General features: G+C 37.6%; 2 protein-coding genes across 20 annotated transcripts in view; one reads left to right on the forward strand and one right to left on the reverse strand.

The window, feature by feature from the left end:
• The window catches only part of caska (calcium/calmodulin dependent serine protein kinase a), a 174,708-nt gene that overhangs the window by 102,932 nt on the left and 45,127 nt on the right, over nt 1-26,649 (forward strand). For all 19 annotated transcript variants that reach the window (XM_039678090.2, XM_039678093.2, XM_089133162.1 and 16 more), the window contains exons 3-5: nt 14,197-14,302; nt 16,064-16,141; nt 16,370-16,442. In XM_039678090.2, the coding sequence (XP_039534024.1) occupies nt 14,197-14,302; nt 16,064-16,141; nt 16,370-16,442 (257 nt within the window). The remainder of the gene's footprint in view (nt 1-14,196; nt 14,303-16,063; nt 16,142-16,369; nt 16,443-26,649) is intronic.
• gpr82 (G protein-coupled receptor 82) lies at nt 17,313-26,076 on the reverse strand. Its single transcript, XM_039678113.2, has 2 exons — nt 26,009-26,076; nt 17,313-21,873 (listed from the first exon to the last, which is right to left on the reverse strand). Exon 2 carries the CDS (start codon nt 21,837-21,839, stop codon nt 20,736-20,738), a length of 1,104 nt encoding a protein of 367 aa, XP_039534047.2. The 5' UTR covers nt 21,840-21,873; nt 26,009-26,076; the 3' UTR covers nt 17,313-20,735.

Below are 26,649 nucleotides of genomic sequence, written 5' to 3' on the forward strand. Positions count from 1 at the left end.
GTTAGATTATTACAGTACATTTGTTGTAACTAATTAGAGATGTTTGTATCAGCAAACATCTCTAGCTCATGGCTGAGTTTTGGAGTTAAAGCAAAAGTATAAACATTGGCCCATAATTATATGTTCTGCCCTCAAAATATTTTGGAACATGTTTTGATTTATCCAGTATATCTAACTGTTTCTAACCACCTCTTTTTTTCTTGGATGTGATAAGAAGTGTATTCAACAAGGGCCTTAGGAACGAATGAACCATGGACTGAGGGTCTTTTTACTTCCTTGTCACAAATTGTCCCCACCATAAATCCCATAAGTCTACTCAGAGCTGACTCAGCCATGACACATCTTTAACTGAACACCTCTCTTTACTGTATGTGTGGAATTATTCTGAAGCTTGGCACCCCAACAAAGAATTGTGAAATATGGATTTCCGTTATTACTAAATGAAAAAAAGATGCTGAATTGATTTTTAGATCCTCCTGTGCCTTTCAAGTCATAAATCAAAATTTTCGATGGGGCTTTTCTCAAATGTAACATCTAGTCTTTTAGCGTTATAGCTGTAACAATGCTTTTTTTCAGAATCAGGAGATAATTGTCAAGACTTTTTGCATGTTGTGGTGACAGTAGAAGCTTCCAGTACAGGAAGATTAGTAAAATAGAAAATAAAGATGAGTGAATTATAATAGTCCTCTCAGCAGTGCAAATTGTCCTAGTATTTATGCTCTAGATTCAAATAGAATAAAACTATACTATTTCTACATTATATTATTCTATATATTTTTATGCTGTTTTATCAAATATACAATAAAACTTGCATTTATAAAAGTATATGTAGGCTCGATATATATGTTTTACTTTACTAGTCAGTGAGAGTCAGATAAAACTGAGTAGCTGTTTTATTTACTTGCAAAAAATGGAGCTTGTCAAGTATTAATATTGAATTAGAGTTTCTGTTTACCAATACTGGCCTGAATAGCAGCTCTCCAGGGGCTGAGAGATCATGGGAGGTGTGTGTTTGCTGTATATGTGTGTCAACAGCTGTGTTGTGCTGTCAGAGCCATGGATGCCACACTGTGCATGTGGATGTGAAACTCAGTGAGTCCCCCATCAGCACATTTGAATCACATGCTGACTGCAACTTTTTCTCACTCTATTTAAAAATAAAAGAGTGACTATGTTAACAGCCTCTGATTTGTCTCTACATGACGTGAAATCCATGTCGGTGTGCACAGGTTGAGCTTTAGAGTAAGATGATGTCAGTTTTTTTATATATATATATATATATATATATATATATTGTGTGTCTCTGCATGGCGTTTTTCCTTTATCTACGGTCACTTATATGAAGGATATATCCCGGGGCTTGATTTTGACCAATCTATATATATATATGTACATCTTCAAGGCTCTCACTGATGGAAGGAGGTTTTGGCTTAAAATCTCACGATACATGGCCCGTTCATTCTACCTTCAACACGGATCAGTTTTCCTGTCCCCTTTGCAGAAAAACAGCCCCAAAGCATGATGTTTCCTCCCCCATGCTTCACAGGGTGTTCTTGCGATGCAACTCTGCATTCTTCTTCCTCCAAACACGACGAGTTGAGTTTTTACAAAAAAGTTTTATTTTGGTTTCATCTGACCACATGATATTCTCTTTATCCTCTTCTGGATCATCCATATGCTCTCTGGCAAACTTCAGACGGGCCAGGACATGTACTGGCTTAAGCAGGGGGACATGCCTGGCACTGCAGGATTTGAGTCCCTCTCGGTGTAGTGTGTTACTGATGGTAGCCTTTGTTACTTTGCTCCCAGCTCTCTGCAGGTCATTCATCAGGTCCCTCCGTGAAGTTCTGGGATTTTTGCTCACCGTTCTCATGATTATTTTCACCCCACGGGATGAGATCTTGCGTGAAGCCCCAGATCGAGGCAGATTATCAGTGGTCTTGTATGTCTTCCATTTTCTTACAATTGTGATTTTTTTCACACCACGCTGCTTGCCTATTGATTCACTCTTCCCGGCCTGGTGCAGGTCTACAATTTTCTATGGTGTCCTTCGACAGCTCTTTGGTCTTGGCCATGGTTGAGTTTGGAGTGTGACTGTTTGAGGCTGTGGACAGATGTCTTTTATACAGATAACTGGTTCAAACAGGTGCCAATAATAGAGGTAACAAGTGGAGGACAGAAGAGCTTCTTAAAGAAGTTACAGGTGGTTTGTGGGTGACCAAATACTTATTTTCCACCATAATTTACAAACAAATTCTTTAAAAATCCTACAATGTGATTTCCTGGATTTTTATTTTTTATTTTGTCTCTCAGTTGAAGTGTACAGTACCTACCTACGATGAAAATTACAGACCTCTCTCATTATTCTAAGTAGGAGAACTTGCACAATCAGTGGCTGATTACTTTTTCTGAATACTTTTTGGCCCCACTGTATGTCTATTAGCACTGAAGACATCTACTGTATATATATATATATATATATATATGAAGAGTTCAAATGCAAAAGCCTCTAAGTGCCATATGAAATTTTCTTCTAAAATGACCATTTTTATCAAGCTTGTATGTTTAAGTTCAGTAATTTCACTTAAATGGCAATGAAGATTACCTATTAATTGTCATTTAAGTGAAATTACTGAACTTAAATATACGAACTTGATAAAAATGGTCATTTTAGAAGAAAATTTCAAATGGCATTTAGAGGCTTTTGCATCTGAACTCTTCATATTAAGTGTTTGTTTTTCTTCTAAACGTCCACAGGGCCAAACATGCTCCTAGTTGAAGAAACATTCACTGAATGTGTCAAAATGTGTCAGCGCTCTCCACACAGTGTGGGTTTGAGTGTGTAGGCTATCATTTAGAAATGAGCTTCAAATGATTGCCATACAGTTGATAACTGGCTGTTATTCAGAAAGACGTTAATTTGGACCTTCAAACTCCTCTTTCAGAAAGACATATGTTCCACTTTTGTTTAAGAGGATACAGAAATAGCCCAGTTGTAAAGCAGAAGGGCTTTACTTCTGCTATCCTCTAAAAGCATCACTTAAGTATCTTTCTCAATTTCCCAGAACTGTTTATATCCTTCCTCATCACTGATCTGTTCTCCTGTCTTTGACTAACTAGTTTGAGTGTTTGTTTGAGATATTTGACAGCAGTGTGGTGAATGATTTTAAAGCTCTGTGCTTTGGTTTTGGGGGGGCTGGTTTGGATGTCATTTTATAAAAGCTTTGCGGGTCATTTGGCTGGTTAGTGGAACACAGCGTCAGGTGGCTCTCTGATACTCTGTTTGATGGATCACTGTTTACTTGGGTTAGTGACAGCACTGGTGTGAAGGAGAGAGGCCACATATGCTTCAGTCTTGGCCCAGCATAAATAAAATGCTCACAGACTTCCTACGGTTTGTTCACACAAAGTAATTACATGACATGTCTGCAGTTTCATTCCAATTGGCCAACTTTACTCAACTTTTAAGAGTCAGGTTGCAGAGATCTTTATTAGTCCCCCAGGAAAAAGCATCCTGGAATAATGCAAGGAATACTTCTTTGGAAGGTCTCATAAGTGGATTAGCAAAAATGTGAGAGGTTTATGGCATCAGATTCGCTGGTGCACTCAACAGCAAGTAAACTAGACTAGATACACTGCTTTTTTAAATGTATTTTTCATATAAATAATCTCTGCTTAATATTTTAGACAAATTGAAATTCTCGGCTACACACATTTCTGTAGTAGATTGTTCTTCTTGTTTAAGCAGAAAGTTCATAATGTGTCCAGAGTTGTCTGCTGATTGGTCCAGGCATTTGCATTCAAATGAGTTGCCTATTTGCTTGAAGGGATTTTCGACTTGTAAATTTAAGGATTGAGATTTACGGTAGGGTTATTGCTATTGGTAAGTGATGCTAGTTAAAATAAATAAAATGAACCAACATTGTAATGATTTAATGTGCTTTTAATAGGTCATTAAGTTTCCCAAAGACTGTCATTAGACTCGTTTTTTGAGCCTTGATTCATTTCTGTAAATCAGTTTAAACTGTCGGATTGATTCAATGATTTGTTTGCAAAATGTGAAAAAGTCTCTGCATGTAATTTTCATTTATTAAAACATTTGAGTAATATATATATATATATATATATATATATATATATTACGCTGTGTAGAAAACACTAGTAAGTAGGTAAACTGTATTTATATAGCACCTATCTGAGATAGAAATCACAAAGTACTTTACATTTCAGCTGCTTTTTAAAAGAATCAACAGATTCGGCCACATGCAGCGACAGTGGCAGGGCGTTTCAGAGTTTGGGGGCAAGGCAGATCCCCCAAGTTTTAAAGTTGGTTTTGGGGAGGTTTTGACCTGAGGGCCGCAGATCAGTGGCGCCTCCAGAAATTTTTCGTAGGGGTGGCCAGATGGGGCCAGTTAAAATCTTGGGGTGGCACACCAAAACTACAGTATAAACCATAATTTCAGAATTCTTTTCTACTGTTGTAATAAACCAGCCTGTAGAAAACTATCAGAAAGACTTAAGGAAACTCCTACTGATATACTTTGGTTTATTGTGTAATATTTAATGTTACTAATGATATTAGTAGGGCCCAACTAATATATATTACATTGTATGTAATGATATATATTATATTATATATAAGGGTCCTTGCCCCACAGCAAATTTCCAGATACTTACATAATTGTGATGAATTTAATCATTTTTAAGTTATTAGTTTGCAGTGTAACATTACAGTTAACACCTTTAAATATTACATAAATGTATTATGAATTTTTAATACACTTAATGAGTGTATACATCAGCAGCAAAAAGTAATTCTTGAAAAAATCTGCACAGTAATTTTATAAAATCTAAATATGTTAATAAAAACAAATTACTATTAGTTCTCTTTTAAAATTCAATCAGGCAATCATGTCACAATTTTATATTTATATATTACTGTCAAGAATTCAGAAGTGCATAGCCTAAACTACAAATAAATTATATACAATTAAATTATGCTTATTTAAAATGTATTGAGCAGGCTAGGTATAACAAAATATATTGGCTTTTAATAATATTTCAGTGCGCAAACCCATGATTGAGCCCGTTCTTGCATGATTACATGAAAAACATCGCGGGTGCAGAATGATGTGCTCAAAGCAACATGGAGTCACAGTGTGCAGCAGCACTGCGCTTCATAAATGTGCATTTAAAAGCTCATGTCACAAATCGAAAAAATGTTGAGCACACAAATCCAAGTGCGATTTGTTCCTTTGTTTCACGGTTATTGTGCGTTTGATGCCGATTCATAATCCTTGTGATATGTATGTGTGATCTAACAGAACACGCCGGTGAGTCGCTTAAAAACCGCAACAAACTCCAAGAAAATAAAGTAATTTTATGCGAATATACAGACTTTTATCTACAGATCATGCATTTATAATGTCAATATATCATATTGGAGAGAGTTTTACCGTGCATCCAAGAGGCACGCGTGCTGTTTGAATATGAATGGAGGATGATGACAGTCGCAGAGGAGGGAAAACGAGTTTATACTTTAATGATGTAAATATACTTCTGTACCTCACATTAAGCTATGGAATGACTTCAGATGACTTTGTCACCCAAACTGACGTGAAAAAAGCGGGAGGCGCCGAAAAGCGCGCTGTTTGCATCCCCTGTCCAAACGTGGCAAAAAACACACCTAAAAGCTGCTGTATACCATTTGGCACTTAAAAAGCACGTCACGACACATAATTCCCCGTCTTCTTTTACTTAAGAATATTTTTGACTTATTTATAAAATGCATAACTGATGCTACAAAAATTAATACTGGCCATTGGGGTGGCCAATGGGGTGGCCAGGAGTCGGCCAGGGGTGGCCATGGCCACCCCTGGCCACCCCCTGGTGGCGCCATTGCCGCAGATTGCAGGAGGAGGATGAGGGGGTCAACAGGTTTGTGATGTACTGGGAGGCCTGTCCATGTAGTGCTCTAAAAGTCACAACTTAAATTTTATAATAAATTCTATGTTTGACTGGAAGCCAATGGAGTGTGGATAAAACCAGTGTAATGTGTGTCCTTCTGTTGGTGCCTGTTAAAAACCTGGCTGCAGCGTTTTGCACTATTTGGAGACGACTCAACGAAGATTTGTTAAAACAAGTAAAAAAACAGACAATTATAATAATCTAAACAATAATAAATAAAGGCATGAATAATCATCTCCATGTCAGCTTTGGACAACCATGCTCTCAATTTCGAAATATTTCTCAAATGATAAAAACTGTTTCTGCACCTTGAGTTTATGTACCTTAAAATACTGTACCTTGATTATTTTTAACTTGATTGTTTAATTTATTTTGTCCTTTAAGCAGTTTGAATCTTTCTACATGGCAAATATATAAATTGAGATATTTCATAAAAATATAATTTAAGATGGATATTGTCTAATCTATGTTTAATGTCAGTAGTGGCCTATAGTTCACATCACACTAGCTGGCTCTACCGCTATCAGCTCATCTGTGTGTTGTGTTTTACTCTTTAAGATTATACCGTTTCTTTGAGAGTGTCTTTGATAAGGTTAAGTATCTTTGGCCAAATGCGGGAGTGAGTCCAATAAATTATTGTTCCGTGTGTTTACGGAACATAACTTGCTCCTGAAACTGTGATGATTGACATCGTGGTAACCATAGCAAAGTTCTGGCATCTTGTGTGTTTGGTGTCCAGCAACAAAATGCTTATATGTTCAGTCGACGGAGGCATTGTGTTTTGCTTATACTTCTAATAAATTAGCCATGTCTATTTATAAGCATCATTTTGGGCTTGTTTTTCAGTTTGGCTCATAAAGCACTCGGGTTTATGGGTTATTAAAGCAAAAGTGTGGGGTGTGATATTTTGGTCTTATTTTCAGAATGAAACATTTGAAGTCATTTCAGTTTATTGTGGGCTTGTTTTTTTTCTCTGTTTTCTAACAAGATCTGGCAACACAAACAAGTCAAGGCTTTTACCACTTTCCCTGTGATGTCACATACAGAAGAGAGAAACATCTCTGATACACGTTAAAAAACGCCATCAACAAGTAGTTGTTCAGTTCGTTTCATACACAATGCATTGAATTTTTCAAAAGCGGTTTTCTAAAATGTTGGCAGTAGAATGTGGTTGTCACTCCTGTAAATGATTTAACTGTGCGTGTACAGAACAGGATTAAGCACTAAAAGGTGAATGGACATCTCAGTTTGGCTGCAGTGTGTACATGGCCTTTGAGTTCATAGAAAGTAAAGCTCTGTCATTACAACAGTAAACAACAGTGACCAGTGGGAGGGTGCCTGAACAAACAATGACCTTTCATTCATCACAATGGGTGTTATTATCATTGCTGTGTTTCTTCCTCTTTTGATTCTTCAGGTTCAGCAGCACTGTGCACCTTAGGGCTTTTGTCATTTTTATGGCTGCCAGGAAGACATTGTGAAGCTATAAAAAGCATGCTGGGACTTCTAGCCTTTACAATTTTATATGATACTCTCATAATGACGAAATATATACATGCATGCCTGCATATGATATTTCATACACAAATATAGGCATTAGGCATTAATAAAACAATACATTAAGCTCTTTGATTCTTTGATTATTGAATCAATTCAATCTGCAATATTTATCCACATACTAAAAGACTTCATGAGCCATCATCCTAACTAATCAGTGAATCATTGGTTTGAATCGATTCATTTAAACCGTTTCACTGCAGAAATGATTATGAATCAAATTTACTAATTCTAATGGTTATTTTGCTACTGATATTTTAATTAAAAACTCTTTCTTAACAGTCTCATTCTTACAAGTTGCAAGATAAGATAGCAAAACTATTCTAACAAGTCTTAAACGTAATGACCAAATGAAAGCACATTAAGATTTAACATTTCTGTAATCGTAATGTTGCTTAATTTTGTATTGGCAGCTGCATATTGGCAGCTCAAGAGTGAAAGCCACTGGAACTTTAAACTTTTGTCTCAGTTTGTCACTCTCAGATTTTAGTTGGTGATAAGATTTTTTTTTTATTATCTTTTTTATTTATATGGAAGTCCTCATCTTGAGGTTCAGGTCAGGGCAAAATATCTGGACTGTCTGCAACCTTCAGAACTCTCATCTGCTTTCAAAGAGATTGCCACACATTTCATTCTTTATGAAGCAAGATAGAAAGATAGAGCGGCGTCATGGTTGCCATTGAATTGAAGGTCTTTCCTGCAGTTGTAAATTGCCTGAGTGATTGTGAGAATATTTCACTCCTTTATTAGTTATGGTGCTGTGTGAGTGATGGTGCTCATTTTTCAGCAGGTATCATTTGTGTTTCACAGACTAATGTAATTTTGTGTGCACAGGTTGATTTGCCTGCTTATCTTCATAGAGTGATATATGTTCATTTTTTCCCCCATTCTTTGCTCTATAAATGGGCCGATTGCTTGCCTTCGTCTCAGTCCTCTTTATTTACCGCGTCAGGGTGACTGATTGTTTCCATATTCTCCTCGGTGCCTCTGTGTCTCATATGTGCTATATTGGAGTAGGAGGACATTAAATGTTAATGCAGTTAAAAGAGAAGCACATTTCTCCACAACATTCAAACGGTTAATGTGCAGTATATCATTCCCTGGTGTAAGGAATACCCCCAGAATAGCTGATTGAGACGCTGACACACTGACGCTCTGACACACAATCTGTTAAAAATACTTTGCAACAGACTTGAATACTTCAAATGTTTTAATTGTTGTTTGCACAAATGTGGTACTTTGCATAAACTGGATATCACAGAAAGCATTGAAGCTATTTACGCATAACTATGTCATGATTTTGCATCATTCCACTTCAAGTGGCTTTGTGCATGTAAATGACTGAAAAATGGTAATGCATAATAAGGAGTACTCAAAAAGAAAATGTTGTAATCATTTATTCATCCTTCTTTTGTTCCACCCAGACCGATATGACTTTCTTTTTAATGATGTTAGGCAGTGACGAATGGGAACAGATGATGGGAATGGGAACAAAAAAATATTATTTTATTTATTCATATTTATATACATTGATTTATTTTATTTACTTAGTACTGTATATATAATAAGTAACCTGGTCTTTATTTTAGAAAATATATTGTTGATTCCAAGTGCTCATTAGTGCATCCAAGTGTAGTGTTTATTTTCTTTTTTAATTATTTAAAAAAAAAAATATTTGTGTAATAAATACTGTAGTCTATAATAGGGTTACAGAACTGAATCAAGGATATTTTGCTAAATTATAAATCTTTTCCCCAAAATTTCCCAAACTGATTTATTTTGAAATCAGTCATTTCAATGGTTTTAGAAAATATTAAATAAAATTGTAATTTTATTGCAGTAATGTTTTGAATGTTTTATACCATATTTAAATTAAATTGTTATATCAGCTTAATTTCAACATTTAAAAAAAAAACAAATTGATTGGAGACTAATTTAAACTAGCCTAAGTAGTAGAGAATGGAATCAAAATTATTAGAAGAGCAGGGAACAGGAGAAAGTTGCAAGCCAGATCTGAATTCTTGTCATCCATATTAGCACCACTGTTTGACGTGTAAAGACATTTGTTCTAACCACTAGACCGCAGGTTTGTCGTCGTGATGTACTGCCCATCACTTCAAAACGCACATTCTCACGCACAGTGCACAGTGCAAAACAAAGCACGCCTGAGTCCAGCGGGACAGCATAAGGTCAGCAGTGCGAGTGTGTTTGTGTTTATCTGTCATGAGTGGGATTGTTCAGGTGCTGGACGTCTGCTGTCAGCTCTCCTTCCTGCTGGAGCCAGCCAACATGTTTTATTCCTGCATCTCAGTAAGCCCTCAAGCCGTAAAATGTGCATGTGTCGCCGATTTTGTTGTGAGAAATTTGGCCGTTTGTAGACACCAATTGTCATGGGAATGTCCCAGGGTAGACTCCGTTAGAGGAAGCTGAATAGAGATCGAGAGTAGAGAGTGTCTGGAATGTGTGGGAATGTTGTGCCAAACTTCCAAACCAAGCTGCCTCTTCTCCGTGAGTAAATCTCACCCTCTGATTTGAAAGATTTTCCTCTTCGAATAATCGAGTTGAATTTCAGATTGCCCTTCCATCATATTAAAGGTACACATCGACTCCTCATGAGTGTCCCAGATTTTCCCATTAGTCCCTAAGCACCCCACAGTTGAAACACAGGCTTTAAACAGCTGGAGCAGATGGAAGAGGTGCTGCACATTTAGATAATTGCAACTGAATAAACACAACATAACTTAAGTACAATGGAAACTTTAGAGCCAATTTAATTAATTATTTTTTGACAATGTAGTATAAGCTAAGAATGTAGTATAATAAGCTACAAGACATTGTACCCTAGAGATTTTAACAATTGGAATATAACTTTATTGCACATCTACACTCAACTAAAGGATTTGGAACACCTGTTCAATTTCTCCTTAATGCAATTATCTGATCAACCAATCACATGGCAGTTGCTTCAATGCATTTAGGGATGTGGTCCTGGTCAAGACAATCTCCTGAACTCCAAACTGAATGTCAGAATGGGAAAGAAAGGTGATTTAAGCAATTTAGAGCATGGCATGGTTGTTGGTGCCAGACGGGCCGAGTCTGAGTATTTCACAATCTGCAAGTTACTGGGATTTTCACGCACAACCATCTCTAGGATTTACAAATAATGGTGTGTAAAGGGAATAACATCCAGTATGCGGCAGTCCTGTGGGCAAAAATGCTTTGTTGATGCTAGAGGTCAGAGGAGAATGGGCCGACTGATTCAAGCTGATAGAAGAGCAACTTTGACTGAAATAACCACTCGTTACAACCGAGGTGTGCAGCAAAGCATTTGTAAAGCCACAACACAGACAACCTTGAGGCGGATGGGCTACAACAGCAGAAGAATCCACCGGGTACCACTCACCTCCACTACAAATAGGAAAAAGAGGCTACAATTTGCAAGAACTCACCAAAACTGGACAGTTGAAGACTGGGAAAATTGTTGCCTGGTCTGATGAGTCTCGACTTCTGTTGAGACATTCAGATGGTAGAGTCAGAATTTGGCGTAAACAGAATGAGAACATGGATCCATCATGCCTTGTTACCACTGTGCAGGCTGGTGGTGGTGGTGTAATGATGTGGTTAGTGCCAAGTGGGCATCGTTTAAGTGCCATGGCCTGCCTTAGCATTGTTTCTGCAACATGACATCATGACTTTTGCGTAAACATACACGCCATATTCAAATCAAGTGGTGTGTTATCTATATGCATTTTGAGCTATCCACGTGTATGTACACGCCGTTAAATGTCCGAGCGAAACGAAGCAAAATGTAGATCTACATCTGGGGAGCGATATATTTTTTTCCTAGGATGGTTGGGGAAGACTCATAAATGGTATTAACCCCAGTGACAGGTAGGTTTAGGGACGGGGTTCGGGTAGGTCATATATTTATATATACAGTAATGTAACATTAAGTCAACGGTGTTCATAAACACACTGAAGAGCGATTATGCGTGTTGATAGCACGCCAAAAATGGAAATATGAATTGGCGTGTCATACACATGCCATTTCATGAGATCAGTCTGGTTTCTGACCACGTTGATCCCTTTATGGCCATCATGTACCCATCCTCTGATGGCTACTTCCAGCAGGATAATGCACCATGTCACAAAGCTCAAATCATTTCAAATTGGTTTCTTAAACAATGAGTTCACTGTACTAAAATGGCCCCCACAGTCACCAGATCTCAACCCAATAGAGCATCTTTGGGATGTGGTTGAACGGGAGCTTTGTGCCCTGGATGTGCATCCCACAAATCTCAATCAACTGCAAGATGCTATCCAATCAATATGGGCCAACATTTCTAAAGAATGCACCTTGTTGAACTTGAATCAACTGCCACGTAGAATCAAGGCAGGTCTGAAGGCGAAAGGGGGTCAAACACAGTATTAGTATGATGTTCATATTAATCCTTTAGATGAGTGTATATGCTGAAATCAGATAAAAGAGCCAATGTTCAATAGTCTCATGTTCTCTCAACCATCATACTTATGTTATATTATGTCACATTAAACATCAGTGCTTTAGGTTCATCTAGGCTTGCAATCAATGCTTACTGTACTGTGCAAGTGCCGAACCTAAAAGTGGTATATCCTTTCCTCTCTCACCTCCAGACATGAGGCATATTAGTGGAGGTGGTGTCATAGTGATGGGGTGGTCATTAAGAGGCCAGATGCAATGCCATAAGACAGAACTGCCACAGCACTTGTTTAATAAACACTGCAGTCTGGAGACGAGCCACTCACAAACCATGACGAACTTGTAAACTCTGGTTTGAAAAAAGTATTTTTGATAATAAAGCTGCATTTAAACATTTATAGTACCTTTCAAAAATGTGACGTTTTTTTTTTATGTTTTCTAATAAAGTCTCTCATTTATTATCGTAAAACAGTAATATTGTAAAATATTATTACAATTTAAAACGGCTCTTTTCTATTTTAATATTTTTTAAAATGTAATTTATTTCTGTAATGCAAAGCTGAATTTCAGCAGCCATTACTCCAGTCTTTAGTGTCACATGATCCTCCAGAAATGATTCTAATATGAAGAGTTCAGATGCAAAAGCCTCTAAATGCCATTTGAAATTTTCTTCTTTAATGATGATTTTTATCAAACTTGTATATGTAAGTTCAGTAATTTCACTTAAATAACAATTAATAGGTAATTATCATTGCCATTTAAGTGAAATCACTGAACATAAATATACAAGTTTGATAAAAATCATCATTAAAGAGGAAAATTTCAAATGGCATTTAGAGGCTTTTGCATCTGAACTCTTCACATGCTGATTTGCTGCTCAAGACACATTTCTGATTATTGTCGATGTTTCTGCTTTACGTTTTGTTGGAAAAATAACTATTTTTGTCACAAGCACAGTTGGTAATCAAAACATTTCAAGTTAAAGACAAAAAGTCTGTTTGAATGGACCAGTTAACGTCAAGTGTCATAAAAACACTTTATTTTATGGCTTTTATTAGGGGCTTTATTTTTTCCCTGTAATAAGTGATTTTACTCCATTGGCTCTCATAATTTAAAGTCTCAGTTATATTGTCTGGTTGATGGTTTAAATAAATAAGATCCATGCTGTAGTCTGCATACTATATAGGCCTCACTCAGAGGAGTGTCTGTTTTATGGCTGATCAGTAACAAGCCTCTGGGCTGGTCGGTCTGATCGATGTTGAGTCTTAAGATGGACCACTATTACTTTTTGTTGTTGACTGCCGGAGAGATGTTCCTCAACTGAGCAGATGTTGATTTAAGTGTTACATTATAATAATAGTGTTCTAGATTTTGTTGCACACCAGCAAAACTCCAACCTCACACATCTTAAAGTCTCTGTCATGTTTTCTGGTCTGTATACTGTATCTGCTTTGTCTCTGTGGGGTGGTAGGGGTGGTGTTTTCTAATTCTTTTTTTTATTTTTTTTTTTTATATCCATTAATGATATTGGAACAGTTGTAACACCCAAACCGTTTTTTTTTTTTTTTTTTGATTATCTAAATTAATTTTGATACAGAAAATAAAACCGTTTGTCATAGGAGAGATGTATTTAATCCTTTGTATGCACGAATTGCACTATATTTTTAAATGCATCAATAGATCTGGACAAAAACGTAGCGTCACCACATCATTGACCCCTCTATTGTATGATTTTTAAAAAGTTTTATCCATGGTAGTTCCTTCGTCAAAGTGTATGATACACGTAATATATGTGTTTGTGAATCGCACTATAGCATGTTCCATTAATGTTCCATTTTACAATTTTCTTTTTGCTGTTATTGTTGAATGCCAACCATTTTAATTATATACCAGAAGAGTAGCGGTGTGTGTGGGGTTGACTATGCAGTTCTCTCACCACAAATATCTAATTGTGCACTCGTGCATTTTTTTTGTTAATCGTGCTAACTAGTTTTATAAGTGGTGCTGAGGTTGACTTTTTGTATTGAGTTGGGATATTACCGATAATAAACATAGAAACAAGATAATTCATTATGCTTACATTTAAACCACCAAAACTTTGGATAAAAGTTTATTTTAATGTTGCTAAAAATAGTAAATTGGTGTGTACAAAAATACATTTCCTGAAAGTGACTCAATTTGAAACTGAAATTCACCTCTTTGTCTTCCTGTAGATCTGAAGAGGGAAGCGAGCATCTGTCACATGCTGAAACATCCTCACATAGTGGAGCTTCTGGAGACCTACAGCTCTGATGGCATGCTCTACATGGTGTTTGAGTTGTAAGTCCTTCATTCTGAGCAAATCTGCACTTGTTTTATTATTCCATTAATTCTTTGTTCACATAAACTCCCAAATGCAATCAAACATTTTTAATTTAAATGTTGGATTTGTTGCATTGGGAAACATAACATCGACAAGCTTTACACGTGTACTCATGTACACAAGAAATCAAAACGCATTGCTGTTTCTTTGTTTATTGTAGCACATGTGAGTCCAACACATTTGTCTGGAGTGTGTGAAAGGAACAACGTTTTGAAGGTTTGGCTATATAGAGGCATATTGTGGTGAGGTTTGGTCGGTGAACTCTAAAAAGCATGAACATAGACATGAACATCCTATTCTCTGTCTAGAGGAGCCTGTGTCTATTGCTCTCTCAGCAGTTTTGTAGACTAGGGTGAGCTTTTTAATTCCCCAAATGCTAAATGCTCATATGCTTATCTGAAGTGCCAAGCTTTTCTCAAAGAACTTTCATGAAGTGTGAGTTCTTATCTGGAGAAGCGCAGCTGCCTCTCAAGGGATTTTCTTTAAAGGCCTTAGAGACACGAGCCAACACAAAAGTAGGAGCTTCCCGAGCTTTGCTGCCCTCTGGAAACAACACATCTTATTGTTAAAGCATTGGGAAAATATTTAAATCAGAAAAGTGTTTATTTCTAAAATTGGCCACAATTGACTTACAGTTGAGTTTGTCCTCAGAGATAATGGGGAACTAACAGCATGCCGCTCGGGTTTTGCCTTTAGATGCAAAAATCACACTTAAGACGTTTTGCATTGAAAGTGTCTTCACTTGGGGTGGGGAATGGGTCTTCAGATGGGTTGGATTAGGGGTGGGGTTAGGGATCAGGGGATGGAGATGGGTAGGTTTAGGTATATGTAAGGTGGGAGGAGTTGGATCTGGATCCCATTCCTCCCCCTGGATTTCGTGTTGAGGACCATCTCACACTGAGGGCCAGATGTACTAACACTTTTCTGCCCACTTCAGGTGTATTTGTTTCAAAAAGTGTGCATAAAACCATGGCGAGATATGTATGAACGGGATGCACCGTGATGAAAATTGTCCACCTCTTAAAAGCAGGTGTAACTTAGGAAGCGGGTTTCCTTACGTATGCCTCTTGGTGAAATAGCAGCTGTAATCCGAGCAAGACTAAGACATAGGCTAAGGAGAGAAGCTGAAAAGATTTTTGCCACAAGAATTACACTTTTGTGAAAACAAAACCATTAAGCTCCGAATCAGCGTTCACATTCCATTCCAGCAGTTGTTAAACTCCTCGCTACATTACATTTATTGGCATCAGGATCATTTCATACAGTCAGCAGTGAGAGGAGGAGGACCATTCAATTGCACGTTTAAATTTTCAATTTACGGAAATTACGCAATTTACGGTATAGTGGATGGGGACAGGCGCTGATTACCTGATGAACTCCAGGTTTGGTACATAACACGCACATTGCAGTTTCACATCAAGCGTTTGGCCATGACGCTATTAACGCTGCGTTCGCAAATGTACATACATCTGGCCCTCAAAGTTGCAAAAGTTTTTGAAATCAACCTTGATGTTTAATATATAGATATATGATGGGATTTGGGGCAAAATACATTTCAGTGTAGGCGGGGTCACAGACACAATTGTTTTTCACCAATATCTTAAAGATTTGTATTTGTTTCCCGTAAAGTTAAATCATAAATGAACCTTAGAACTGATTGACCAGTATTTGACTTTATATTGCTGATATATTGTTTCTTGTCTTGTTCTGTCTTTCAGTATGGATGGAGCAGATCTCTGCTTTGAGATTGTGAAGAGAGCAGACGCTGGTTTTGTTTACAGTGAGGCAGTAGCCAGGTAAACAGCTCTAAGGCCAGTTTCATCCATTTCTTGTTCCTGTGCTCTCCGTAAAGTTTTAGACTGTGTTATCTGTGTTAAAAAGGATAGTTCCCCCCAAAAAGAAAATTCTGTCATCATTTACTCATATAGTACCATCATATAGTTCCAAACCTACTTCCCACTTTCTTTCCATTCAGATTAAAATGGGTTTCTCTCTTTCCCACCCTCTCTTCTCTATTCCTTTAGTCACTACATGAGACAGATCCTAGAGGCATTACGGTATTGCCATGACAACAACATCATTCACCGGGATGTGAAGGTAAGCTCAGTGGTGTCTTATGGTGTGTTCACGTGCGATGGTAATTATAAATATCAAAAGCCGACGTGGAAAATGCACATGAACACCCCTCATGTGGTATTTTCCACTGGGCAGCACATAGAATATTTCGATGCACGAGTTGCCAAGATGAGATAACCTTTGACCTTTTCAAAATGCCGGAGAGCAACGCGAGAGTCATGATGGTAAAAATATGTACTATTTATGATCTACAAAATATTCAGCATATTATTTACTGTTTGAGTTTTGATAAATCATTTTCTTCCTGTAGCAGAAGACTTAAGCAATCTAAAATAGTTTTAGCTAAATAACAGGCCTGGATCTCCATCTTTTTACCACATTACGACAACAAAAGCACTTGAACTCAACACACTGGTAAATACCAGTTCACAAGTGGAAAATATCGTATTTTCCTTTGCACGTGAACACACCAGTGCTTCAGATGACTATTAAACTCCTTTTTTACACACTGAGGTCTTTGCGATTCACACTTTTGTTGAATTGCCTCCCCCCCTGTGATTTTAAAGATGTGTCAATAAAAATCCTAAAATTACACATTGCCATAAACTGCTTCTAAAGGAATGTTCTCTTTTCTTATAAACGGCCTGCAGCTGTCAATAGGAGGGAATTAAATGTGAAATTAATATAGGGTTATGATGATCAGTTGCTTAAGATCCAAACACAACGCAGTCACAACTCACAGCCTATAAATAAAAATATGATCAACTATGCTCACAGCATAAAAAAAACACAAAAAAAAAAAAAAAAAAAAAAAGCTTCTGATGTGCTTCTGTTAATGAAAGCTTGTATAAAAGTCAGTAAATTTGGTTGATATTAAAGAAATACTGTATGCATGTTTATTTAACTTTATTCTCAATATACTTGAATTTGGCAGACATGGAAAAGGCTATTGAATACAAACCCTTAAACCTAAAACCTAAGAACTGTGACACAACATTTAAACATATTAAACATGAAAATAAAATACCCTGAAATACATTTATTTTACTGCTCAAAATATGTTTACCAACATTGTATTGATCCAACTTAATAATCACTGGTTTAATTAAACTGTGCTAAGAACAAATGCAAAGGCAAATTTTAAAGTCCCTGTAAAGGCAATTCTACAAAAAAGTTCTAAACACATTATAAATGTTGCATATTTATTGCTAAAACATATTACAAAGACTGTGAACTGTGAAGTACTGAAATGTGAAGTTAGACCGTTAAAACAGTTTTTCACCATTGCAATTTTACGGATTGTTTGGGCGGGGCTAAAACAGGGCTCAATGACGCACTGGAGCTCATGAGCTCCTGGACACGCCCCTATTTGATGACACACAGAGTCTGATCTCTCCCCTTACACACAATAACACTCCCCGAGCACATTCGCATTCACTGCTCATTCGCGAGTGACTGTCAGTACAACTACAGCTGAGCCTACAGTTTTCGACACAGAAATGCATAGGCTGCATAGGCTACTACCTGGATGCGATCATGTACAAAACAGATCGGTATCTTCATTTAAATTTCATAAAAACGATCACATCAAGAAGAGGTTTTTAGAGAACCAACCTTGGTGAAGAGCCATAGACAGTAAAATAAATGGACAGACCGATCTCATTGGAACTCCATTGAGACGATTGAAGCCCGTTTTTGGCGATTTTTTAGCACTTCCGTCCCTGACGCGCAGACTCAAACAGAGCTTGACGACGTAGTTGTGACGAGAGCAACCCGTCTGTCTTCTAGTGCTGTGGCATGAGAAATCTGAATCATTCCCTTCCGAAACATGCAGAGGCGGAGAGTGTTAATAGGAGCTGTCCATGAGCGAGGAGAAGGAGACACTTTTGCTAGGTATTCTGATTAATTATTTTGTCATTTTGTCTCCACGTTTCCCCGATTGCACGTGAGCTTCTCCTCCTGTCCATACGGTAATCTCTCTACGTGCGACAGAGAGTCGTGTGGGTATGACGCAATCGTTAGCCTACTTTCACTAAAACTGCTTCTACGGGGCCATAACATAAGCTACAAGGTAATGGAGCTATTTATACATTGTCGTGTTTCTTTAGAAATAAATAAACTACAAATGGGGTCTTCAAATGCCCCATTTGAAGTTATTTGCTGTCAAAGTGACGCCAAAATGAATGGGAGTCAATGGGAATGCTAACGCAAGTGAAGTTCTGCTACAAGATGGCAACACCCGCCTCTGAAGTGATCATTTTACACTGGATAGTTTTATAAACTTTCCTCAGACACAACTGGGATTCACTGATAATCCGTTGTTACTGGTGAACGGGGCCGAAACAACTATCTCCCGCCTCAGTGTTCATCCTCCCGTCCCGAAAGCAGTATCAGCTAATATCACCGTCAACAGCTTTCCCGCTAGTGGGCGTGGTTTCAGCACAGCCAGCGGACACGCCCCCAGCGTTTGAGAACAGGGATAACTGCTCATTTTTTCAAGATTTTGATAGCTTATTTTATGTACTTGCCGGCTTTTTTATCATTCAAATTTGGCTGGGTGGCTAATAACACATTTTTCTATGGTGTGACAAACTCAGAACACATACTTAATTTTGACTTTACAGGGACTTTAATAAACTTTAGACAGAGTATAGTATACGTATTGGCTTTATATATGTGATTTGTAAGATAAAATCAAATCAGACCTCCAGAATATGATGCCTCAGAGAAATACAAACCTACCATAGCTGCAGGGCATTGAGATCTTATTAGAACAGATAATCTTGGTTACTGGGGTCAGTGTGTCATAATTTACGTCAAATCCTTTAAATGTAACTACAGAAGCCAGGATTTTTTCACACATCATCTGGAAACAGAATATTCTATTCTAAGCAGAGCATTTGGTCACATTCAGCTTAGTTTGAATAGGAAAGGAACAGCAGTTTTGAGTGCCAAGAAACCAGTCTCTGCTGAGAATTTGCTGACTTGTAAACACTGCAACATTTTCAGAGGTTTTCTTAATAATCTTGATTATACATTTACTTTGCTCTTCATGAATTGCTCTGTATGTTTAGCATATGTACCATTGATATGGTGCTACACCAAGCAAATGGTTTTCTGATTTTCTAGATACAGTTTGCCTACGATTTGATCTTTAATTTGATGGACTATATTCTGAAAAAAATGGTTAATGGAGCCAGCTATCTTGCTGAGATTAGATTGACAGCACAACAGCAAAGTAGGAAATAATCTTGCTATTTATAGGAGTAATGATGCAGACTTTTAAGCTCCTGAGAGACTTTAATATTTACTGTCTATAAAGTAGTGGTTTTTAATGCTGCTTCTATCAGAAATATAAATGGATACCTTGTCCATCATGCATCATTACCTATGACAGTCATATGAGTGTGCTGCAAATAATGTAAAGGCACAGTTTTCACAACTAATGGGAAGCTTATAACACAATACCACAAGAACCAGCATGCAAATGGAAACGGGAAACTATATGTAATGTAACAAATAAAAAAACAAAAAACAAGTTGTCATGGATGGGCAAGACCTATAACAACATATTTGAAAAACACCCTGAAATGTGAGTACAATCATTAAAAGTTAATGTGGCATGCTTTAAATGTGCAAGAAATCACATTAAAGGGATAGTACACACACGCATACACACACTCAAACTAAATTCTGTTGTCATTTGCTCACCCTGATGTCTTTCCAAACTTGTTTGACTTACTGGCTTTAATTAGCAACAGAATAAAAAAAAGGGGGATAGGTTTAAGCGGACTAAATCATTTAAGGATTTTGGCATATGTCACCAGGACATGGACAAAAAAAAGCAGACATATTTCAAAAGGAAAAAAAGTAATATAGGTTCAGAATGACTTTAAGGTAAGTAAATGATGACAGCATTTTTTTTTTTTTTTTTTTTTGCTGATCTCTTCATAGCTACACAAGCAATATAGCTATACAGCAATTCAAAGTGGTGTGGGAACAGAAGCATCAGATCAATTCTTGTCTGATTAGTCACTTTTCTATTTGAAAGATTACTTGTTTGCATTGGGTTTCACATTGTGCCTGCCTGCATATCCTCTATTATAAAGCATTTCTCAGCACTGTGTAAGGTTCTCATAGCTTCAGGTCAATACTGAAGAACAATGGACATGTGGAAGTAAACCTATTGAAGAGAATCACATTCACTTTCTCTTTCTTATTGGTGTGTGCGGCCAAACATTGTTCAGGTGTTAGGGAACATTGTTCACAATGAGACTCCTTTGTGTCAGCGTACAGTATCCTCTCAAGTAATGTCTAAAGACACCCAGTTGTTGCCTGAGATAACTGTCCTCCATTCGACTTTGATGACTGACTGTCTTTTGCGTTAGCGCGTAATCTCATCAGGCTATGTACATGGTTACGAAACGTCTTGTCCAGCAGGAAGTACATGATGGGGTCTGTGCTACATCGCAGAGACGCTAAACAGAGGAGGATGCTTTTTACCTCCACGTGCATGGATAGTGGATGGCAAGCCTCTGTTGTGGGTGATGTAGTCCAAGACTGCTCATTGACAATATTAACGAAGATGGCCTTATAGATGTGATACGGCAGGAGACAGACCACCAGCACGACCTTAATGACAACGATATTCCGAAACACTCTTGCATAGACTCGCTGCCTGTCAGAGATGATCGTGCTTTTCTTGGACCTCCAGATGTGCCTGATCACTGCCATGTATGCGCTTAAGACCAGCAGGAAGAAGACGAAGAACAATGAAACAGCCACCAGCGCGAAGACGTGAGATCCTTCCCCTCCAACCTCCACCGCCACACTGTAACACACTTCATTTCCGTCACCGTCCTTCTCGCTTCCAGCCCTGATTGAGTACAGCACCACGAAGGATGTGACTGCTATGGCCACAATAGCCCAGGTGATTAGGCAAAGTGCATAGGCCAGTTTTGCTTGCCGTTTTCGACAAAAGAAGGCTCTGGGTAGAACTTTGAGCCACCGGCTTGGGTCTGCATGCGAATGTTGAATTAGTGAGGCAAAGCGACTGAGTGCCACCCAGCTCATTATCATCACACCAATGCAGATGTTGATATGGATCACTGGAGTAAGACCATTTATTGCTATTTGGCACATAGTGTTGTGTTGGTCCCATGTGATTCCAAGCGAGTAATATGCAGCCTGGACTGGCATGGTGAGGCAGAGCAACATGTTTGAGATCCCTAGATTTATCAGGTAGATATGGGTGGACGTTTTGATGTCAATCTTGTGCATGAACACCCAAAGAGAAATAGCATTCCCAGGCAGGCCAGTGAGAGACATGATGGTGTAGATAATGGGCAGAACTACACTTGTAGCGGTTGTTTGGCACAGGTAGGAAATGTTGTGTTCAACATGTGAACTGTTTGCCATTGAGCTCTCGCAAAAATTAAGAGATTCCCAACAGCTGAGGAAGAAAATAATTGAATAGTTACATCATTGCGAAAATTAAATAGTTGTACTATTTATACTAGTGAGGGAAAATGGTGACACTAATGATAAACCTGTGCTTCCTATTTTCTGTATTTATAGAAGCAACAATAAATGCCACTTGCATTCCGGTAATTATTCTACCCAATCGCAGAAGCTGATAAGCTACTTTCCCACACAGTGGTTGTCAAAGTGTGGGGCAGAAAAAAAAAGTGTGTGAATAGCGATTAGCGCTCTGCTTTTATAGAGTTATTCCACATTTTTTTTTAAGATTTAAAGGGGAGCGCGACCAAAAAGGTTTGAGAACCACTTTTTTATATATAGTCAACAGACCAGGGTGATGTTGGCAGACATTCTATAGTCATTAGTTCATAGTTATCGGCATGGTCCAGCAGTAAAGTGTGCGTGAATTTTACAGATTTCGCAGCATCCACACTGTAAAAAATATTATTGGTTTAACTTAAAAAAATAAGTAACCTGGTTTCCTTAAAATTCCTAAAAAATAAACTGGAGTTAATACAATGAAGGAGATTGATTTAATCATAAGAAACTCAAAATAATAAGTTATCTGACCTAAATAAATTATTTAAGTTGATTTGACAAAATAAAAAATGTTGTGATAACAAATCTTGAAAATATTTTTTTTACAGTGCACATTTAACCACAAAATAGGTGTTTCAATTGTATATAATTCAATTAAATATGTTTGTCTCAATATTAGAGCTCTTAAGTTATTATAATTAAAATCTCATTGCTTTTGCCTTATCGTTTTGGTCAAACTAAGGCTAGGCGATAAAACGATAAAAATAATTATCAAAATAGAATTTTCCTCGATAAAACAATAATTTAATCTAGTTTAAAGGCACATAAAACTACACTGATAAAGTCAGATAGCTTTTCAATCATCAAATCGCCATAATTTACCATGGTTTACAATAGTAACACTAACTGCATGTAGGCAGTGTTGTGCCTGAACGCGTTCACTGAACCCGTTCATATTTTGGGCGAACGTGAACTGAACGTACTGTATTACTGGCTGATGAACGTTACTGTGAACTTGTTCATTCTGGTGTCTGTGAGCGCACGCTCTCTCACTTTAACTTCGTTCAATAGGGTGCCAGATTTCTATAGAGCATTCCAGGCTAAAACCCGGCTAAAACACCGTAAACAGGCCTTAATATGTAGCGAAAACACAACCAATCTGAGAACACCAGCCACCAGTGTCACACCGCCGCATGCGTCATCAAAACAAAAACATTAGGTCGACAATGAAGTAGCAGCGTCATATGATCATTTAAACAAAGTTTTATGACAAGGTCAGGTTACTTTTCTACGGAGCCCCCCTCGTGGCCTCAAGATAGTAACTCGTGGCCTCAAGATAGTAACTTGTGGCCTCAAGATAGTAACTTGTGGCCTCAAGATAGTAACTCGTGACCTCAAGATACTATCTCGTGGCCTCAAGATACTATCTCGTGGCCTCAAGATACTATCTCGTGGCCTCAAGATACTAACTCGTGGCCTCAAGATACTGTAGTAACTCGTGGCCTCAAGATAGTAACTCATGGTCTCAAGATAGTAACTCGTGGACTCAAGATATTAACTCGTGGTCTCAAGATACTGTAGTAACTCGTGGCCTCAAGATAGTAACTCATGGTCTCAAGATAGTAACTCGTGGCCTCAAGATAGTAACTCGTGGCCTCAAGATAGTAACTCGTGGTCTCAAGATACTGTAGTAAATCGTGGCCTCAAGATAGTAACTCATGGTCTCAAGATAGTAACTCGTGGCCTCAAGATACTAACTCGTGGCCTCAAGACAATAAATCGTGGCCTCAAGATAGTAACTTGTGGCCTCAAGATACTAACTCGTGGCCTCAATATACTATCTCGTGGCCTCAAGATAGTAAATCGTGGCCTCAAGACAGTAAATCGTGGCCTCAAGACAGTAAATCGTGGCCTCAAGATAGTAAATCGTGGCCTCAGGATAGTAACTCGTGGCCTCAAGATAGTAAATCGTTGCCTCAAGATAGTAACTCGTGGCCTCAAGATACTAACTCGTGGCCTCAAGATACTAACTCGTGGCCTCAAGATAGTTAATCGTGGCCTCAAGATAGTAAATCGTGGCCTCAAGACAGTAAATCGTGGCCTCAAGATAGTAACTCAGGATAGTAACTCGTGGCCTCAAGATACTAACTCGTGGCCTCAAGATACTAACTCGTGGCCTCAAGATACTAACTCGTGGCCTCAAGATAGTAAATCGTGGCCTCAAGATAGTAAATCGTGGCCTCAAGATAGTAAATCGTGGCCTCAAGACAGTAAATCGTGGCCTCAAGATAGTAAATCGTGACCTCAAGATAGTAAATCGTGGCCTCGGGATAGTAAATCGTGGCCTCAAGACAGTAAATCGTGGCCTCAAGATAGTAACTCAGGATAGTAACTCGTGGCCTCAAGATACTAACTCGTGGCCTCAAGATACTAACTCGTGGCCTCAAGATACTAACTCGTGGCCTCAAGATAGTAAATCGTGGCCTCAAGATAGTAAATCGTGGCCTCAAGATGGTAAATCGTGGCCTCAAGACAGTAAATCGTGGCCTCAAGATAGTAAATCGTGACCTCAAGATAGTAAATCGTGGCCTCAGGATAGTAAATCTTGGCCTCAAGATAGTAAATCGTGGCCTCAGGATAGTAAATCGTGGCCTCAAGACAGTAAATCGTGGCCTCAAGATAGTAAATCGTGACCTCAAGATAGTAAATCGTGGCCTCAAGATAGTAAATCGTGGCCTCAGGATAGTAACTCGTGGCCTCAAGATAGTAAATCGTTGCCTCAAGATAGTAACTCGTGGCCTCAAGATACTAACTCGTGGCCTCAAGATACTAACTCATGGCCTCAAGATAGTAAATCTTGGCCTCAAGATAGTAAATCGTGGCCTCAAGACAGTAAATCGTGGCCTCAAGATAGTAACTCAGGATAGTAACTCGTGGCCTCAAGATAGTAACTCGTGGCCTCAAGATACTAACTCGTGGGCTCAAGATACTAACTCGTGGCCTCAAGATAGTAAATCGTGGCCTCAAGATAGTAAATCGTGGCCTCAAGACAGTAAATCGTGGCCTCAAGATAGTAAATTGTGGCCTCAAGATAGTAAATCGTGGCCTCAGGATAGTAACTCGTGGCCTCAAGATACTATCTCGTGGCCTCAAGATAGAATTAGTATTCTAATTATATGGTTTTACTGCAAAAATCCTACATATAGTACCTTTTAAAACTGTAATGAAATGTAATTACAATACTTTTGTGATTATACTACAGCGTACATTTATAATAAATAAATGTATTTAGGCTACTGTTTTTCATACAAATACCATAGATTTTGCCATGGTTGTGATGTGCTATATGTGTGATTTTAACTGGTTATCATGATCTAGATGAATGCTTCTATAAAAGACCTATGGTTGATTTTAATAAAACTCCAATTTTACCATATTAAAATGAGGTTGTTACAGTTTTTGTTAATAAACTAAATTCTGCATCCTAACTTAAGCTACGTCTACTGTTAAATGTGCATTTCTAAGACATAAAACATGTAATTATTAATATAGCAGCCTCCATTGCAAATTGTGCAAAGATACGTGTCATCAAAATCAGGCAACACATTTATTAATTGAAACATCACTTGTTTGAACATGTAGACACAAAGGAATGATTTTTTTCTTTTAAGATATTTTATTTTGTTAAGGAAAAATTACTGGAAAATGTGAAGAATTCAAAAACGTGAAGTGTTTGTCATGTTCTGACAATGAAGGGTGGTTGTGGTTTAAAACATCAACTGGTTTCTACAATATTCACATTAGAGCAACAATCTGCCTTTTAACAATTTATTGTGCTAATTATCGATATCGACTGATATGAAAAATTGTATCATGATAATTTAGTCCATGAATGAATGAGGCATTTATATAGCCCTAACTGAGGCTCAAATAATGAATGTTAATTACTGTTAATTGAGTAGATTATTAGAAACTTTCAATGAAGGGAAAAAATATTTTAATCAAATAATTAGTCAAACATTTTACAAGTAAGAATAGAATACATACTGTAAGCAATGTAACACACTTACCCCTCTATTTATGCAGTCACTGATCTGTTTAACAAGCGTATGTGAACTGCACCTCCCTAGACTCGCTGTCTAAAGGAAGTGACAGTCTGAGCTCAAATTATGTTCTCAGTTCTCTTTTCCTCACAGAGACACTTGCCTTTGATTGTAGAAATTCTGCTTTGAGTCTAAAAGGCGCTTTTTATTATTTAATCATTTCTTTATGAAGTAGCTCATAAAATCCAATTTTTATAGAATTGTTAATTTGCATAACTTGCAGGAATACAAGTCCTTTTGGTATCATCTGAACTTTTTTTCAACTCTAGTTGATATATAGTTTTTTTAACTGTCATATACTGTACTGTAACGTTTTTTTTTTTAGCCTAAGAGGAAGCCCTACTGTAAACTGGCCTTCTTACCAAAAGACCTGTGGAGGATTTTTAATGGTCCCCTCACGACCCCTTGAGGTTGTGTAGACACATTACAGATGAAGGACTATTCAAAACAAGTGCTAAAATCACTTTGATACTTATATTCATTTATTTTAAAGATACATTTTGACCATTCAAAGTATATATTATGTGCCTGCAATATTTATTACTAAAAATATTTTTTTAAAAGCATACGCAAGCAATAAAAAAGGTAGTTGTGCATTTTTATCTCAC

Source organism: Pimephales promelas, chromosome 7, assembly GCF_988280905.1.
Source record: "Pimephales promelas chromosome 7, fPimPro1.hap1.1, whole genome shotgun sequence".
NCBI classification, from domain to species: domain Eukaryota; kingdom Metazoa; phylum Chordata; class Actinopteri; order Cypriniformes; family Leuciscidae; genus Pimephales; species Pimephales promelas.

Excerpts from the sequence above, each read along its gene's own strand:
- gpr82 (XM_039678113.2), bottom strand. The coding sequence starts at position 21,839 with ATGGCAAACAGTTCACATGTTGAACACAACATTTCCTACCTGTGCCAA.